The following is a 20,834-nucleotide window of genomic DNA, read 5'->3' on the forward strand; positions in this document are numbered from 1 at the left end:
CCCTGGTCTAAGGTTTTTGGGTGGGCCCCTGGTGTCCCAGTCCAACACTGAGGGGCAGTATTAGTCCTTGGGGTCTTGCATATATACAGATGGACAGCTAACACGGCAGAGAATGTCACATCATTGGAAACAGGAATGATATACTGGCCCGGACTGGCAATATGTGGATTAAAGCAAATGCCAGGGGGGCTGCTACTGTATAACATGCCATAGGCAGTTACTATTTAGTGAGCTGATGGGGGGCTGTTTGGGCCTCTGGTGGGCCTCTGGGTACTTTAAATGCCAGGGCCTATTTTGAATCCCAGTTCATAGTGATTATGATCCATTATGACACAGAATGACACAGTGGTATTTGGAGAACCATATGGCTCAAATGCCAAGATAAAGAATTCAATTTTTCCTAACACCAGGCCCTGGTGATGGGTATATAGCTATAAATGCTTTGTTGCAACACTGGGTTCAATTCCCGCCTGGGCACTATCTAGCTGTATGTTTTGCCCTTTTCATTGTGGATTTTCTCTGGGTTCTCCTGTTTTCTCCCACTCCATAATCATACAGGCTCCTGATAAAACTGTCCCTAGTGTGTGTGAATGTGATGTAAGCTCCACTGGGGCAGGTACTGATGGGAATAATGTATAATCCCTGTAAAGTGCCGCAGAATATGTTGACGCTATATAAATAAAGCATAATAATAACAACTCCTTATTCATTATATCTTGATTCCTTTTACCCACCCCATTGTGCCTCTGCCCCCCACCCTGACAGCACCCACCTGCTCCAAAGATGGGTCGGAATTAATTGCATCTGTCACTTTCCTGGCCGCAGCAGATCCCTCCTCATCAGCCATGATTTCCCGGGAATGATGCTCTTTCACAAAAGCGTTTTGCACGCAGATCACACCGTTCATTTTTAGCATATTGCTGCTCATAATCAGGTTGTAATAGTTTATATGACTGCGCTCGGTGGCATCGATAAACACCATGTCAAATTGCTCGCCTGAAGCGGACAACTCCTGCAAGACAACAAACAGACACGGAATACAGATGTAGCGGATTAAGTGTGAAAAGGGGAAAGAGACGAGCGATAATATAGACGCCTCGGAGACATCCCAAGCAGAACCGGAGAGAATTACTGACAAGGTGCACACATTTATTCAACACAAATTTAGATATCTGTCCTTGTAGCAAAACACATTCTTATTTCAAGCGTAAAAAGACAGAAAATTACACGGCCCCAGCGTTGCATTTGTTATAGAGCTGGCTTACACATGTGGGCACAATGGCTATTTATGATCAACAGTCACAATTGGCCTTCAGTTCCTATAGCTGGGAAATAAAAACCCATTGTTGATCATTATATATTGGTTTTTATTTCTATTTTTTTCTACTGTAAATGATAAATATGTTAGAAGTTCTCTGACCATATAAAGACACAAGGCTGCAGGCTGAGTTATACAGGGAACTCTGAGTATCACTCATGTATTATAAGGGATAATGTACCCCCTACTGTAAATGATAAGGATATTAGAAGTCACTGAGGGGTTCTGTGACCATATAAAGACACAAGGCTGCAGGCTGAGTTATACAGGGAACTCTGAGTATCACTCATGTATTATAAGGGATAATGTACCCCCTACTGTAAATGATAAGGATATTAGAAGTCACTGAGGGGTTGTTCTGTGACCATATAAAGGCACAAGGCTGCAGGCTGAGTTATACAGGGAAATGAGTATCACTCGTGTATTATAAGGGATAATGTACCCCCTACTGTAAATGATAAGGATATTAGAAGTCACTGAGGGGTTGTTCTGTGACCATATAAAGGCACAAGGCTGCAGGCTGAGTTATACAGGGAACTCTGAGTATCACTCATGTATTATAAGGGATAATGTACCCCCTACATCTGGAGTATGCAGTGCAGTTTTGGACTCCAGTCCTTAAGAGGGATATAAATGAGCTGGAGAGAGTGCAGAGACTAAGTGCAACTAAACTGGTTAGAGGGAGGGAAGACTTAAATTATGAGGGGAGACTGTCAAGGTTGGGGTTGTTTTCTCTGGAAAAAAGGCGCTTGCGAGGGGACATGATTACACTTTACAAGTACATTAGAGGACATTATAGACAAATAGCAGGGGACCTTTTTACCCATAAAGTGGATCACCGTACCAGAGGCCTCCCCTTTAGACTAGAAGAAAAGAACTTTCATTTGAAGCAACGTAGGGGGTTCTTCACAGTCAGGACAGTGAGGTTGGGGAATGCACTGCCGGGTGATGTTGTGATGCTGATTCAGTTAATGACTATAAGAGGGACTTGGATGATTTCTTGGACAGACATAATATCAAAGGCTATTGTGATACTAAACTCTATAGTTAGTATAGGTATGGGTATATAGAATTTAATTAAAAGTAGGGAGGGGTGTATGTATGGATGCTGGGTTTTTATTTGGAGGGGTTGAACTTGATGAACTTTGTCTTTTTTCAACCCAATTTAACTATGTAACTATGTAACTGTAAATGATAAGGATATTAGAAATCACAGAGGAGGGGTTCTGTGACAATATAAAGGCTCTCTGAAATCAGCAGCAGATGAGCTTCAACTTTGCATGGTCCTGGACAGCCGCTGCTGGAAGTCAAGCAACCATTTATTCTGCATTTTATCCGCAGGTACAGGACTATGTTGGGGAGTGTGGGTGGAGTGGTTCGAGAGGGGAGCCTCTACAATGGCATTATGATGTACATACCGCTTTCCTTACTTCAAAAGCAATAGAGAACTTTATTTTTTAGGCTAGGGCCAGATTTATGGTGTGCACTGAAAAAATCAAGTAAATAAATGTATTGTGCATCTATGTAAATGTGTAGTGTACACAATAAGCTCTACAGTCGAGTTCAAATTCAATGAATAATGGTGAAATTGTCACTGAATAAAAGGAGATTGCAATTTGTAGACATTGCTTAAAACTGATTGCATTTCCAAAATAGGCTGTTTTGCCTGCTGCACAGATTGTAATGAAGCTGCTGCCTCCTGCTGGTAAGAAATGGTACTGCATATATAACAGCAGGCTCATCTTTTACTACCAACAATAATGTATTTATACATACAAGAGTGCAGAGGACTCTTGTATTTGTCTATATGTATTTTGTGGTCACAGCCTCATTGCACCCCCGCCTAAAGGTTTTAAAAATTAGTGGTGAGCACAACTTTCCCTCGTTTGTTTTATATATATATATATATATATATATATATATATATATATATATATATGAAAAAAATAAAATTTTCTTTATTGCGTACATATATACAGCGTCCGAAACGTCGGACATATGTACACAATAAAGAAAATTTGATTTTTTTTCACAAATGGAGTGAGGGTCTTTTCAACAATTTCATATGTAAATCTTTTGACCCTGCACCCGAATCGAGTCTGGATTAGAGTGTGGCTGCTAAGAATTGACTATATATATATATATATATATATATATATATATATATATATATATATATATATATATATATATATATATATATATATATATATATATATATATATATATATATATATATCCCTTCTAGAAAAGCTCACCTATTCTCTAGGTAAGTGCATTAGGGCCATGGTTGATCACAAATGCCCTTGGTAGGTATGAGTACCATTCACCTCCTAATCATTTAAGCAGGAAATGTGCTGCCCAGGATGGATGCTCGAGGCTGCATAGAGACTGAAAATAAAACCTGATAATTATTAAATTAACAAGGATACCATTAAATGCTGCCGATTATCCAGACTGCCCTCTCTACACTTGCATTTCTGCCCGTCGTAGTGTTGGGGAGGAAAAGGGGGGCACATTTCAACCTTCTGTAAATCCACAAAGTATCTTCAAGGCAATTTGACTGAGGTCAGGCAGAATGCAGGTCTCTCCGAGCAAAGCTAAAAGCTAATTTTATGTTAGAATAAATGTCTAATGCAGCAACATACATATTCACCAGGCAGACCATGGGGAGCTTAAATTAGCCATAAAATCATCAGTTTTATCTGGGTCAAAAACAGAAGAAGAGAGAGAGAAAAAAGGTATTAGCATTAAGAAAATGGAATGCGAATTTCCAAAGTGTGCGGCTTTGCACTTCTCCCGTCCTGTCACCCGTCCCTAGAATGATTCCCACTGACAAATCATGATCAACAGAACAGAAGACAATTTTAACACCCAAGAGAGCGCTAATGGGAAGAATGATCACTCATATAAAAGGTTTGTAACTAATGGCATTAGAGAATGTGACACCGCCATTTAATATCCACTGATAGTAAGAACGCTTCCATTTCAATACAACTGATTCATTAGCTCTACGCCCTCACCCTGCTGGCACCGCTTGGACGGTTTTAGTGAGACGTTTGGCACAGATGACTAATCAGGAGGGGAGATTCGGCATCCTCGTTTAATGCGAGTGCATTCGTTTTCCCTTTCAGGGTAAAGCATTAAATAATAATAATAATTTAGCAGAAAACTGTTTTGTATTTTTAAACATGTTTTATTGGTATACATGCAACTGCACTATATCTATGATTTACATGAGCAATAACATATAATGTTTGAAATGAGGAGAAATTAAAAAAAAACCTCGGTTAAGAACTATTTAAATGGTAAAGGTTACAAGTGAGGACAATTACCCTGGACCCCAGGAGATTTGGGCTTGTTTCATATATAAATATATATATATATATATATATATATATATATATATATATATATATATATATATATATATATATATATATATATATATATATATATATATATATATATGAAACAAGCCCAAATCTCCTGGGGTCCAGGGTATAAATAAATATATAAATAAATAAATAAATAGTATAGTACGGAGAGATGGTGTCTATAGTAACAGTGGATAATAGTCTCTGGGAAGGGAGTGTGACTGTGGGATAGCAGGTATAGTAGGGAGAGATGGTGTCTATAGTAACAGTGGATAATAGTCTCTGGGAAGGGAGTGTGACTGTGGGATAGCAGGTATAGTAGGGAGAGATGGTGTCTATAGTAACAGTGGATAATAGTCTCTGGGAAGAGAGTGTGACTGTGGGATAGCAGGTATAGTAGGGAGAGATGGTGTCTATAGTAACAGTGGATAATAGTCTCTGGGAAGGGAGGGTGACTGTGGGATAGCAGGTATAGTAGGGAGAGATGGTGCCTATAGTAACAGTGGGATAATAGTCTCTGGGAAGGGAGGGTGACTGTGGGATAGCAGGTATAGTAGGGAGAGATGGTGCCTATAGTAACAGTGGGATAATAGTCTCTGGGAAGAGAGTGTGACTGTGGGATAGCAGGTATAGTAGGGAGAGATGGTGTCTATAGTAACAGTGGATAATAGTCTCTGGGAAGGGAGTGTGACTGTGGGATAGCAGGTATAGTAGGGAGAGATGGTGCCTATAGTAACAGTGGATAATAGTCTCTGGGAAGGGAGTGTGACTGTGGGATAGCAGGTATAGTAGGGAGAGATGATGTCTATAGTAACAGTGGATAATAGTCTCTGGGAAGGGAGTGTGACTGTGGGATAGCAGGTATAGTAGGGAGAGATGGTGTCTATAGTAACAGTGGGATAATAGTCTCTGGGAAGGGAGTGTGACTGTGGGATAGCAGGTATAGTAGGGAGAGATGGTGCCTATAGTAACAGTGGGATAATATATCGCTTCCTGCCAATGATTAGCCACAAGAAGATTCCTGATGCCAAAATACCTTTGCTCCCTAACTGCCACCTAATAAAGAGGGACAGCATTCCAGCATTAAAAGAGGAACAGCAAAGCAGAGATCCTGGTATGGACTGTGAAGAGAATTAGGTTGATTACATCCACATTTCCCAATCCAAAAGTAGAGTTTGACTCATAAATTAAATATTTTCATCCAGCAGTTTCCATCAACAGCCCCCAAGCTGACCCTTCCACCAGACGCAAAATATATTATTGAAAACCCATTCTGGGTCTGTTTTTTATACGTACGACATATGGTCAGTGTCAGTGATTGACCAATGTAACTTGCAGTTTCTTGTCGCTTTACTTCAACAATTAAATTGTAGAGTTAAACTGCCAATACACAGGTCAATAAAAGCTGCACACCTGACCACTTCAAGGTCAGCAGCTTATTGCCCTGTGTATGGGGCCCTTGGGAGGTCCCGCCCAATTCATGCCTGGCTGAGAATTAAACCCTAAAAATAAATATGGCTAAAAATGCCATATTTTATATTCTGAACTTATTGCACGAGGCTAAAGTTTGAGCTTGTCAATAGCAGCAATGATCCAGGACTTCAAACTTGTCACAGGGGGTCACCATCTTGGAAAGTGTCTGTGACACTCACATGCTCAGTGGGCTCTGATTGGCTGTTGAGAAGCTAAGCTTAGGGTAAGGCCACACTAAGCGATAGCGCGGCGATTTGACTCGCCGCGACTATTCGCCGCGACTTTTAATCCTCAATCGCTGGCGAAACTTTGGCGCTGGCGTCTATGGGAAATCGCGCAAAATCGCCAGCGTAAAAACACACGCGGCGATCTTTTTTCTATTGTCGCTCGAAATCGCCTAGCGAGGCGATTTCGAGCGACAATAGAAAAAAGATCGCCGCGTGTGTTTTTACGCAGCGATTCCCCATAGACGCCAGCGCCAAAGTTTCACCAGCGATTGAGGATTAAAAGTCGCGGCGAATAGTCGCGGCGAGTCAAATCGCCGCGCTATCGCTTAGTGTGGCCTTACCCTTAGGGCTCGTCACTAATTATCCAGCAGAAAATGAGCTTCCCTGGCTGTAATATAAGCTGATGCTACAGGTTTGCTGATTATTAAATTCTGATGCTAATTGCACTGGTTTCTGTGCTGCCATGTAGTAATTATCTGTATTAATTACTAATCAGCCTTATATTGTGACATTTCTATTCTATGTGTACTGTATATTGTGAGTGGGTCCCTAAGCTCAGTAAGTGACAGCAGCACAGAGCATGTGCAGTGAATCAGCAGAAAAGAAGATGGGGAGCTACTGGGGCATCTTTGGAGACACAGATCTTTACTGCTAAAGGGCTATGGTTGCCTTGGGCTGGTACAGAAGCACAAAACATAATGTACATCATTTCTACCTTACTTTTTTAATTACGCTGAAGTTCTTTAATTGATAAATTAACAAGTAACGCTTGAAGTTAACAAGCGAGGCGGAGGAGAGAGCGCAGCAGGGAAAGATAACATATGACCATCCAGATAATAGACCCACGCCAACTCACAAAGCCCCCAGTGGATTAATGCAGGTATTTTTCAAGACAGTCCCGAGTTCTAATCGGGACCATACCTGACAAATAACAGTGAAACACTCTTTTATATCTTTAATTCTGACTTTATTAGAATCAATTCTAAAAATAAGGCAACATTTAAGGAGTGGAGTTTTTATTTTCATCTATCTAACACCTCCCAAACTTGCCCTTCCAACCGGCGTAAGATAGTCAGCACTACTGGCACATTACATGGCACATAAAACGTTAGCTTCTAGTGCAATGAGCGCTATAGCTATAGCTGAGCCAAATTTCTGTGTTAAAAAATGGAAATATGGCACCAGGAGGCGACTCTTTGCTGCCCCTGGTAACTGGTAGCTCACTGCTGCCTGTACATGTACAAATAAATTCCAAAAAAATTTCATACAGTTTTCAGTACATGTATGGTGGTCCACCGATCCCAAGCAATGTTCACCGATCACATCCAACGTTCATGTATTATGGATATCAGTCAGGTTGCCACATCAAGGGCCCGCCCCATACCTCAAAGATTGCTGTTAGAAAGGTGGCAGAACGTTTTTGACCATGCCCATTCTTGTGGCCACACCACCTTATTACCATTTTCATTTTACAAAATTTGGCAGGTTATGAAAGTTTTAACACATTTTTTGTTATTACTGTTTTGCTAATGTGCTGAATTGCTCTTTAAACAGTTTCCCCAAGATCACTGCTTATTTTTAATTGTTACAATTGTTTCTTTGCTTATCTTAAATTGTTAAAAAAGTAGCAAAGTGCACTTTTTGCGTATTCTGGGCCTCTTATTTAGTTAAGTTTCAAAAACTTTGTATCTTTTTCTGGCTGTTCAGTGCAGGAGGTCAAAGAGAAAGTAGGGACATTTCGGTAACAATCCCAGACTGCGGGTTGAGTTATCAAAATCGAGACTGTCCTGCAGAAAACAGGATAGTTGGGAGGTATGCACCCCCCACCAGCCCCACAGGCCCCCCAATGCAGGTGCAACCTCTCCTCTGCCCTCCTTCCCTCCTCCATCAGTACTTTCTCATCATGCAGCTTCAATTGGAGCAGGGGAGGGTTCAAGAAGAAGCAAGCAAGTACGGCACATGTCCTTTTGGTCCCTGGACTTCTCTGTCGAATACTGTATAAAGTTGGCCCTTTTACAGCCCTATTATAAAATCAAAAAAATTTGTGGTGCTTTTGACACCTCTGCAAAGCTGCCTCCATATAAATATATACAAAAACCTAGAAAATAGAACTGGCACCATTCCGACACCCCAAAAATATTGATGAATTAAGTACAATCCAGGAGTCTCAAAATATGGGTAAAGTAGTACAAAAAGTTTTAGGAACGCGTCAGGCTATTATTTTTTATACAAGATGTAAATAAAGATTTTTGTACTACTTTACCCATTTTTTGAGACTCATGGATTCTACTTAATTCATCAAAATTTTTGGGGTGCCAGCTCTATTTTCTAGTTTTTTTTACGTATTTCCTTCCTTGCTGAGGGTTTGGAGCATGAGCACAATAACCCCTTATGGAAAGTGGTAAGCTTATCCTTATATCTTAAAAAGTCCATGTTTTTTATGATTTCCTCCATATAAATATATATGAATACATTATACACAGGCAGAGAACTTTGCTGAAATATGCTCTTTACACGCAAAAAGCAAACTGAAAATCTTTACGTGACCCCATAACCAGCTGGAGAGTCTGCGCTACTCAAGGTGAGCAAAGCACAACTTTCTACCTCTTAAATGATGAAATCAATGCTGTTTTATCATCTCCATAAATTAAGTTATATCCCTTTCATATAAAAGCGCTGAATTCAAGATAAATGTATTCTTTTTCTGCTGCCTTTGACATCTTTTTATCACATTTCTGGCTAATTTTAAATCTTTAAAACCTTTAAGAAGTTGGCAACAAAGTGATATTTTCATTGTTCACTATTTATCATTCATACACTTGAAATTCTGCTTTTAGAGACACACACCGATTTCCATTCATATTCACGCCAATAACCTTTATTATTTGCTTAAAACTGTAATATGTATAGTTTTCATTCTTTTCTTTGAAGTAATACATACAGTTATCTGCGAATATTGACGAGAACTGCAATATAATCACTAAAACTTTCTCTTGGTTCAGAGTTTACAGCGATACTCACCCCTGCTACTTCGTGACCTATTCGTTTGTAAGTTCTGCTTATTGAAGCCTTTTTGCATACTCCCATTTTTTGTACAATGCTCCATAATGTTGGTACTTTATAAATACGCATTCCTATTTTTTAAAATTTACCCCACAAAACAAACATGAAATATGTGACAGGATGGCGCATGGACCTCCCTAATTTCCTCTGACAGGTGTAACCCATTGTTTCCTTGGCTTGTCTGCTGACTTCAAGAGAAGGGATGCACCCAATTCCAGGATTCGGTTCAGGATTCGGCCAGGATTCGGCCTTTTTCAGCAGGGTTCGGATTCGGCCGAATCATTCTGTCCGGACGAACCAAATACAAATCCTAATTTGCATATGCAAATTAGGGGCGGAGAGGGAAATCACGTGACTTTTTGTCACAAAACAAGGAAGTAAAAAATGTTTTCCCCTTCCTACCCCTAATTTGCATATGCAAATTAGGATTCGGTTCGGTATTCGGCCGAATCCTGCGTGAAGGATTCAGGGGTTCAGCTGAATCCAAAATAGTGGATTCGGTGCATCCCTTTTCAAGAGAAACATCAGCGATCAGCCATATTGGTAAAGCAGAGGCTTCAGGTGAATATATTTAGCTTGAACAGGGATTTAACCACTGACAGGTGCTCAGCTTACTTGTATGGTCCTTTGTAATGGTCCTAGCTGTAAATCTGGGGATTCTGACAAATGCCAGAGGGGCTGCTCTAAAAAACCTTAGACCAGTGATCCCCAACCTACAACATGTTGCTCCGGGCCAGAACTAGGGGTAGGCAGGGTAGGCACGTGCCTAGGGCACCAAAAAGGGGTTGCCAGGCACGTACCTTTGACTGCTGTCTACCCCAGTCTGGTCTGCAATCCAGCTAGTTTCACTTGTTTGCGCGCCTCCAAGCGCATACCAGCAGTGAGGTGGTGATCCTGCCATACGGGCTGCAGAGGAGGCTATGGGGCTGGCCGGGTTGCTCTCCAAATCCTTGGATGTTGCTCCCAGTGACCTTAAAGCAGGTGCTTGTTTTTAAATTTCTGGCTTGGAGGCAAGTTTTAGTTGCATAAAAACAAGAGTCTCCTGTAGGCTACCAGTCCACATAAGGGCTACCAAATAGCCAATCACAGCCCTTATTTGGCACCCCCAGAACTTCTTTCATGCTGATATTTCTCTACAACTCATTTTTACATTTTAAAAGCTAAGGAGTGGGGAACCCTTGCCATAGACAGTAGTAGTGGTGTGCAGGCAAGCCCGAAACCTTAGGTACCAGTTTCGGCCGACTTTTGAACACGATTTGCGGGTGGGTTTGGGCTAAGCTCTCACCTTCCGTCCTCCTTGCCCATGACCTTCCTCTTCTTGGCTTCCACCTCCATCGGCCACTATTTATAGGCCTGTTCCTGCCCACACCCATCGTGATTTCAGAGATGGGATGAGTTAAATAGAGGAGCTTCGCTGGGTCGGGTTAATTGCAGGTCGAATCTTAGTCAAAATCTGAATGACATGCATGTTAGGGGCGTATACAGGGAACCTGCATGTCTCTCACTTCCACCCCTCACCAATAAAATGCTGACTCAGCTAGCACTGTATTCATGGGGCAAAATAGTTTTCTCTGCTCCAAACAGAAGTGGAGATCTGCAGCAATGCAAGAAGAGTTGAACACATTGTGCAGATTGAGATTTTTGCACTTTGCTGTAACAACTTTACCTGGTGGTCTAGTGGGGGGACGGCAGGTGCACACGGTGTGCCTCTGTTTAATTTCTAGGTCGCAGTCGGGCTGGCGTGATGTCACCAGCGCTTATTGGGCAAAATTCAAACGCTATATAAGGCGCAATTGGGCTGGTGATCAGGATTTGTTCCTGGAGCTTCTGAGTATTGTGCTAATCTGTGTATCTGATCTGATTCCAGTTGTGGCCCTTGCCTGGTTTATTGACGATTCTGACCTCTGTATCCTGACCCTTGCCTGATATCTGACTTCGCTTATTCTTAATCCCTTCTGATTGATCGCCTGGTTTTGATCCTTGCCTGCCTGACTTCGTTTGTACTCTGCCTGCCCCGACCCGGCATGATCTGACTACGATTCTGTCTACGCCTTGTACCGCGACCTTCTGCCCAAAGACTTTGCTTTACCGTTGTGCCCCTTTGCTTGTTCAGAACCCCTCGCCTTGCACCTCTCCTAATAAGACCTGGCGGCATCTGAGTAGCTGAGGGCTCCCCCCGAGGCCAAAGGCGGCTGCTACAGGCAGAAGCAAGAGCCAAGACCAGGGTGCTTGGCATCGGTTCTGAATTTAGGGTGCCAACCATGCCATTTGCCCTCTGCTTTCTGTAAGGTAAGTGATCTCAAAAGCCAAAACCAGAGATGTCGACCTCCCCATATTTTCAGTAGTCTTTCTGATTTATACAGAGGGCTTGGGGCTGGGAGGTTGTAACTGGGCAGAATGAAGAAAGGCTGAACATCTCCCCCAAAAAGTTCTTGTTTCCGCAGAAAGTGAGACATAATTGCACCATGCTTTCCATATCAGCGGGCTTATGGGCAGAGATAAAAGCAGCTGTCTCCCTTGGCATGAACTCCGTGTCTGACTGTACAGATATTTTTGTTAGGGCAATGCAATTTATCAATGGCTTAAGCAATTTCTGACCTTTTGTGTTGTGTTAGTCTGCCAACCTGAAGTCTCCTTAGTCTCTAGCATTTGTTCCTTTCTTCTACCCCCCTTATGAGCGCAGCCTGTGTTCTCTAGTACAGCTACATCCCAAGGGAAGACTGAGAAGAAATACAATTTCTGGTAATAAGAGCTCACAACAGTGAATACTCTCCACTTATCCCCATCATTTCCTGCTATTTTGGACTCTTTTCTGAATTAACCTTTCATATCAAAAAGGAGCAATTCTGCACACGAGAGACTTCGACACAATTTCATGCATAATTTATTCACCCAGTTTAACATTAAATTCAGAGTCCTTGACTTTGTCAAGGTGGTTTCCCTTGGCAGACTTCACAAGTAGCAATTCAGTACAGGCAATTGTGCAGGGGCTGAAACCTCTCTCTCTCTCTCTCTCTCTCTCTCTCTTTCATTTATTTAGATGGGGGGGGGGAATAATACAGTGCACTTGAAGTAAGAGCAAGGCAGAGAACAATCCTCCAATTTAAAGGGTAAATATTTGTGAATTGTATTCACAATAAACCATTTCCAGTTCAAACATGAACTACTGATGTGACCAGAGAATGCGCAATGATCACCAGTAGTGACTTTTTGTTGTTGACCTGCACTCGGCCCTAACCCGCCCGCTCCCAATCTGCACCCAACACAAACCCACCTCAAACTATTTTTTTTATTACCAGCGCCCAACCCTATGATGTCACTGCCCCAACCTCTCTAATAATGCCTAGTAACAGATTCTCGAAAAGATGCTGACCCTACATTTAGGGGCAAATTTATTAAGGGTCGAACTGAAAATTTGAATTCGAATTTTCGAATTTTTTTTTTATGGTCAAAACTGTCAAATTCCGCTAGGAAATTATCGAAACTCGATTCACATTTTTTTAAAAAAAAAATTGGAATTCGATTTTCGAGATTTATCATACTCTGGCCCTTTAAGAATTCGCATTTGAATATTCGCCACCTAAAACCTGCCGAATTACTGTATAAATCAATGGGAGAGGTCCAAGGATCAATTTGTAGATGTTTGTAGCCTTCCTGACATTCAAGTTTTTTTCTAAGTAAAAACTCAAATCATATATTCAATATATTCAATATATATATTGAATTCAAATCGAGTTTTTGAGTTGTATTAAAAATTCAATTTTTTAAATAAATTTCCCCAAGTTGAATTTTAAATTCAATCGAATTTAAGAGAATTTAAAAAAACTCATATGAATTTGAAATTCGAACCTTGATAAATGTGCCTCCCCATATTTGAACTGGAGTACTCCCACAATGCCTTGGATTACTTGCTCTTCTACTTTACTTACTAACATAACAGATAAGCTCGGTAGAATACAATGGGATTCTACATAACTTTTCTGTTATCTATTATGTAACCTGTGCCTTTTTCTGCTTTTAACAAACTAAATGGCTGTCCCCATGGCTACACAGCAGCTTGTTTATATAAACTATAGTAGTACTTATCTGTTATGTACTGTGCATCCTGTGCTTGAATGGCTGCCCCCATGGCTACACAGCAACTTGTTTATATAAACTATAGTAGTACTTATCTGTTATCTACTGTGTATCCTGTGCTTGAATGTCTGCCCCATGGCTACCCAGCAACTTTTTTATATAAACTATAGTAGTACTTATCTGTTATCTGCTGTGTATCCTGTGCTTGAATGCCTGCCCCCATGGCTACACAGCAGCTTGTTTATATAAACTATAGTAGTAGTGTTATCTACTGTGCATCCTGTGCTTGAATGGCTGCCCCCATGGCTAAACAGCAGCTTGTTTATATAAACTATAGTAGTTCTTATCTGTTATCTACTGTGTATCCTGTGCTTGAATGGCTGCCACATGGCTACACATCAGCTTGTTTATATCAACTATAGTAGTACTGTTATCTATTGTGTATCCTGTGCTTGAATGCCTGCCCCCATGGCTAAACAGCAGCTTGTTTATATAAACTATAGTAGTTCTTATCTGTTATCTACTGCGTATCCTGTGCTTGAATGGCTGCCTCATGGCTATACAGCAGCTTATTTATATAAATTATAGTAGTACTTATCTGTTATCTACTATGTATCCTGTGCTTGAATGGCTTCCCCAATGGCTACCCAGCAACTTGTTTATATAAACTATAGTAGTACTTATCTGTTAACTACTGTGTATCGTGTTCTTGAATGGCTGCCTCATGGCTACACAGCAGCTTGTTTATATAAACTATAGTAGTAGTGTTATCTACTGTGCATCCTGTGCTTGAATGGCTGCCCCCATGGCCAGGGGCGCGCCGCCAATGAGGCGAGCTGAGACGCTCGCCTCAGGCGGAAACGCCGGAGCGGTTTCCAGGGGCGGCAAAAAGCCGCTCCTGCACCTTTAAGAGCCGAATTTCCGTTTTTTAAACAGGAAATTCGGCTTTACGAATGCGAGAGAGCGCAATTGCGCTCTCCGCATTAGTGTTCCTGCCTCCCCTCCCAACAGGTAAGTCGGCGAGGGGGGGGCGGCATTGCAGGAGCCGCCTCAGGCGGCACTAAGGTACGAATCGGCGCTGCCCATGGCTAAACAGCAGCTTGTTTATATAAACTATAGTAGTTCTTATCTGTTATCTACTGCGTATCCTGTGCTTGAATGGCTGCCTCATGGCTATACAGCAGCTTGTTTATATAAACTATAGTAGTACTTATCTGTTAACTACTGTGCATCCTGTGCTTGAATAGCTGCCCCCATGGCTAAACAGCAGCTTGTTTATATGAACTATAGTAGTTCTTATCTGTTATCTACTGCGTATCCTGTGCTTGAATGGCTGCCTCATGGCAATACAGCAGCTTGTTTATATAAGCTATAGTAGTACTTATCTGTTATCTACTGTGTATCCTGTGCTTGAATTGCTGCTCCATGGCTACACAGCAGCTTGTTTATATAAACTATAGTAGTACTTATCTGTTATCTACTGTGTATCCTGTGGTTGAATGGCTGCCCCCATGGCTTCACAGCAGCTTATTTATATAAATTATAGTAGTACTTATCTGTTATCTACTGTGTATCCTGTGCTTGAATTGCTGCCCCATGGCTACCCAGCAACTTGTTTATATAAACTATAATAGTATTTATCTGTTAACTACTGTGTATCCTGTGCTTGAATGGCTGCCTCATGGCTACACAGCAGCTTGTTTATATAAACTATAGTAGTAGTGTTATCTACTGTGCATCCTGTGCTTGAATGGCTGCCCCCATGGCTAAACAGCAGCTTGTTTATATAAACTATAGTAGTTCTTATCTGTTATCTACTGTGTATCCTGTGCTTGAATGGCTGCCACATGGCTACACATCAGCTTGTTTATATCAACTATAGTAGTACTGTTATCTATTGTGTATCCTGTGCTTGAATGAGTGCCTCCATGGCTACACAGCAGCTTGTTTATATAAACTATAGTAGTACTTATCTGTTATCTACTGTGTATCCTGTGCTTGAATTAGCTCCATGGCTACACAGCAGCTTGTTTATATAAACAATCAGTGGATTTCCGTGCTAAATGCAAAGGCTTGTGTTTTTTTGCTGGAGAAATTTGTTTGCGCAGAAACAGACGGAAGGCGAAACAAGAAGAGGATACTGCTAGCGGTGAGAGGCTGATTTAGGCTCCGTCTAGCCCTAGCTTAACTGTTCCCTAAAGGTGGCCATACACATAGAGATCTTATTTGGTGATTTCTCTCCTTGAGGTTGGCTGATTGGCCTGATCCAATCGTGGACCCTAGGGCCCAACGATCAGATCATAATGTAAGGAATACAGGCAGTCGGATCGTGGGACCACATCAACGAACAGATGAGGTCCGCATTCCGACTCTCGGCTACATATCGATCGGGGAAGCTCATTGGAGGGCAACACACACTAATATGCTGCCGACTCTGTCTGTGGTCAGCTTTTATCAGCCCGTGTATGGCCACCTTTAAACTTATCAATGTCTGGGCAGGTGCCAGTTGATCTGAGCAGGGCCTGTACTGTCCAGGTTTAAGATTTGAGACATGAAGATACTGTCCTGTTGACTATATGACCAGAACTTCATAAGACAGTAGTCAGAAAGGGAACTCTCCATCATAACAGTCATCCAACAGATTTCCCACATGTCTAATCATCTGCACATTATACAATTCCCAATAGATAATCAGAAATCCACTTCTAATCTGCAGTGGTTATCTGCATTAAGGTACTGGATAATCACAGCTGGCCTTATTAAATTGCAGACAAAAGGCTTATTAAAGGCCACAAGCTGCTCAATTGTGCCTTCAGGTCTTAGGAGTCCATTTGATTCTATATAACCTTAGCTTAACCCTGAGTTGTGCCGTGGTTTTCTAGAGCAGATATTTAAAGAATGCAACTTTTCAGCAAAGGGGTTAGTCAAGTTACTGTGTAAAACCCCTGTATTGTTGTGAGCACCTACTGTAAATTGTAGGGCTAAAAAGAACAAGGGTCCAACCAGGGCATTAGAAGATTCATAGAGAGATGCCAACTTGTAGAACAGATCACTAAGGCACCCATATAATTGGAAAGTGAACAGGTTCGAAATTATCTACTTCCTGAAGAACTTCTGATTTGCACTCATTCAGAAATGAACCAGTCCAGGAACAAAATTCTCCAGCCATGAATTTGGACCACAGCTAAGGGCTAAGTACCCATCCCCAGTGAGATTTCATCAGTTTAGCCTGAGGGGTAAATGTTTGGAAGAGCCACCTGGCCAAACAAGTGGATCAGCTTTAGAACCAGTTTCAGAGGTTAGAAAAACCTACCAATCAGATTCATTGACATATTCACAGCACTAATCAATTTGTGGCCAATAGAAGCATTAGGGCTAAAGAACTTGCAGCCAATTAGATTGATTCTGTATGATTTTTTATATCACATATATCACATATAAGATCTATTATACGGAACTCTGTTATCCACAGAGCTCCAAATTATGGGAAGGCCATCTCCTATAGACTCTATTTTAATCGAATAATTACAAATTTTAAATTTAATTATTTAGTCATTTATTTTTTTTTCTGTTATAATAAAACAGTAGCTTGTACTTGATCCCTACTGTGATAGAATTAATCCTTACTGGAGGCAAAACAATCCTAGTGAGTTTATTTAATGTGAACATGATTGTTTAGTTGACTTAAAGGAACAGTAACATCAAAAAATGAAAGTGTTTTAGAGTAATAAAAATATAAAACAGTGTTGCCCTGCACTGGTAAAACTGGTGTGTTTGTTTCAGAAACGCTACTTTTGTTTATATAAATAAGCTGCTGTGCAGCAATGGGGGCAGCCATTCAAAGGAGAAAAGGCTCAGGTTACACATCAGATAAGCTCTGTAGAACATAATGGTGTTATCTGTTATCCACTATTTAACCTGTGCCTTATAGACTTTTTTCAATTTCCGTCATTGCTACACAGCAGCTTGTTTATATGAACTATAGTAGAATTTCTGAAGCAAACAGATCAATTTTATCAGTGCATGCAACAGTACATTATATTATTACTTTAAAACACTTTTATTTTTTTGGTGATCCAAATTACGGAAAGATCCCTTATCTGGAAAACCCCAGGTCCAGAGCTTTCTGCATAACAGGTCCCATACCTGTATTTACAAACAGGTTAAGTGTCATGCAATGATGGGTAGATAAGGCGCTGACTGTGTGCCTTTCTCTTTCATGTCAGGCAGTAACGTGTGGGGTGTAAGTGTCAGTTTAGCTAGCAATGTGGCAGCAGGTGAAGTAAGCCAGGGTGCAATGGCACATTACAGATAATAGAATGTGCAGCTCAAGGAATAAATAACAGATGACGCTTACAGAAATATCCATCCCTGTGATAATCACAAACAGTAACTCCCAAGAACGACTTCTGCAATGATGTTCAATCTAACATGTGCCCCACAATCCTGCTAAATGAGTGTAAATAACACAGCTTCAAGGGGAATGTTTCCATTTTCAAAGGCAAGTGGGCTGTCCCTTGGAGTGGTGCTCCACCTCTCCGATTTCCAATCTCCAAATCTCTAGTTTCCAATATACATTCATTACATATATTCACTTATTTTTGAAAGGTGTCTTTCCTGACTCCAAGTTGGCAATCGGACCAGTCCCTGGATTAACTTGTACTAAGAGCTATTTCCAATAATGCTGTATTTAGGGATGCACCAAATCCAGGATTCAGTTTGGTATTCGGCCAAGATTCAGTCTTTTTCAGAAGGAAAACCATGTGCCTGGCCGTACCGAATTAAAGGAGAAGGAAAGGTACCGAAGAAGTTTATTGTCAATAGTTAGCCGAAATAGTACAAGCTATAACACTATATTTATTCTGTAGAATGCTTTACAATACCTGAGTAACAGCTCTAGAAACTCTCTCTGTTTGTTTAGGATAGAAACTGCCATATTCACTTGGTGTGACATCACTTCCTGCCTGCATTTCCCTGCTCACTCATAGCTCTGGGCTCAGATTACAGCAGGGAGGGGAGGAGGGAGGGAGAGAGTAGCAAACTGAGCATGCTCAAGCCCTAGCCCTGGAGGTTTATGCTGAAAGCAGGAAGTCTGATACAGAAGCCCATGAGTACACAATAGAAGGAAAGAAATGTTGTGTTTCTTTTGACAGAGGACTCAGAGCAACATTACTTTGAGGGGTTACTGGTGTATTTATATAGACCTTTCTGATCAAGCTTACTCAGTTTTAGCCTTTCCTTTTCCTTTAAAATCCTTAAAATGACAAGACTTTTCGTCACGCAAGTAAGGAAGTAAAAATATGTTACTTCTTCATCCTGCCTCGCCCTGCTTTCTATATGTAAATAAAGATTTCGATTTGGTTTGGTTGAATCTTTAATGAAGGATCCAAGGTTCGGCGGGAATCCGAAAATAGTGGATTCAGTGCATCACTACCTATACTTGTTAAAAAGCTATCCAAACCATTCTTGAGGCGATCTATAGCAAAAGTCAGATAATCTGAAGAAAATTGAGCTACATTGCCTCACAAGTCACAACTAGAACACAAAATGGCATAATTGCATTTGTTGTGTAGGGGTACCAATCTGTAATTTACCTTCAAAATGTCGCAGGTCACTCCAACCTTTCTTTATATCTTCCCGGCCTGGGTTGAATGGTCTTGGCATTTCTGGGTTGAGGGACTGTCTAAGCACAGAATTATCTTTCCATCCTGGGGTATAACTTTTGCCATGGTAAGGGCTATGGAAGTGAAGCAGCTGCCCAGTGAAAGGATGTTTTTAGTTCTAGTCAGATGTGCAAGCATCTTATAAGCATCAATACCTAGAGGCATAACAGTAAGTCAATTAAATGCGCAGATGGGTCCAGAAAAACAGTAGAACTTTTAGGACTATGGGACACAGGAAGATTTCCAGCATTTTATCACCGGTGCAGCTTCCAGCAAGTGGAAAAATGGTTGGAATTGACTCTACACTAGTCTTTGTGGTAATTGCCTAGAGTTTGCAGGGGCTTGTGCTTTGAAAGTCTTCTGCTGGTCCCCCGTGGTATGTTATGAATGATCAACTCTCTATAAAGGCCTGCATAACTTATCCATGTCAAGTAAATCAAGGTTAATTAATTAATTAATTAATCAATTAATTAATTAAATACAATTGGAGCATTGGCCTTTATAGGACTTAATTCATGGATGGGGTTTTGTTTTTGGAGAACTAAATCTCAAAACCCAGTACGGCAAAGTATATATATACAGGTAGGGGATCCATTATCCTGAAACCCATTATCCAGAAAGATCCATATTACCAAAAGGCCTTCTCCCATCTCCATTTTATCCAAATAATCCAATTTTTTTAAAAAAAACAAAAAAAAAAACAATTTCCTTTTTCTCTGTAATAATAAAACAGTAGCTTGTACTTGATCCAAACTAAGATATAATTAATCCTTATTGGAAGTCAAACCAGCCTAGTGGGTTTATTTAATGTTTACATGATTTTCTAGTAGACTAAAGGTGGCCATAGACGCAAATGGCTATATCGGGGGTAATCTGAACGTTCAGCCCTATGGCCGAACTGTCGGGATTGGTCGGGACAAAATCAAACCTGTTCGATCGTCTGGACCTGATCTCCGCCTGGACGAAAAATGTCGGCACTCTCCAAACACGGTCCGAAAATCGTCCGAATCCTCGATTCGTACGATAGGATCTTTTCGTCTATGGCCACCTTTAAGGTACAGAGATCCAAATAAAGATCCGTTATCCGCAAAACTCCAGGTACCGAGCATTCTGGATAACAGGACCCATACCTGTATATATATAACTTACTGTGCTAATCTAAATGCCCAGCATCCAAAATTGAAGAAAGAAAAGGAACTCTAGTAGTAATTACTGCAAATAAACTTTTATTCGGAGTGGCAGCAACACAACATGTTTTGGGTACAATACCCTTTATCAAGTGAATCAATCACTTTATAAAGGGTATTGCACCCGAAACATGTCGTGTTGCCACCACTCGGAATAAAAGTTTATTTGCAGTAATTACTGCTGGAGTTCATTTTTCCTTTTTCAATTTTGGATTCCACTAAGTAGTTGCAGCACAGAGCAACCATTAAGGAATTGGGCATACCTTATTTTGAATTCGGCACTCACCACCAACCCCCTTTTCTTCTATTTAAATGACCAGCATCCCTGAAAGAGTTTTGGTTTTAATGCAGTGCTATGTGTGTAGCACAAGACATGTGAATACCAGAAAGAAGCACAAATTTTCGTTATCCAACACAAATAAAAATATTTTTCAAAATGTATTTACACA

The 20,834-nt window shown here is 40.9% G+C and overlaps 1 protein-coding gene across 1 annotated transcript in view; it reads right to left on the bottom strand.

Annotated features, from left to right (window-relative positions):
* MGC147226.L (uncharacterized protein mgc147226 L homeolog) overlaps positions 1–20,834 on the bottom strand; it is a 60,994-nt gene that overhangs the window by 38,928 nt on the left and 1,232 nt on the right. Inside the window, 2 exon segments of the mRNA XM_041590887.1 lie at positions 773–1,012; positions 19,130–19,353. Coding sequence (XP_041446821.1) covers positions 773–1,012; positions 19,130–19,353 — 464 coding nt within the window.

The sequence above is a fragment of the Xenopus laevis genome, chromosome 4L (genome assembly GCF_017654675.1).
Source record: "Xenopus laevis strain J_2021 chromosome 4L, Xenopus_laevis_v10.1, whole genome shotgun sequence".
NCBI classification, from domain to species: domain Eukaryota; kingdom Metazoa; phylum Chordata; class Amphibia; order Anura; family Pipidae; genus Xenopus; species Xenopus laevis.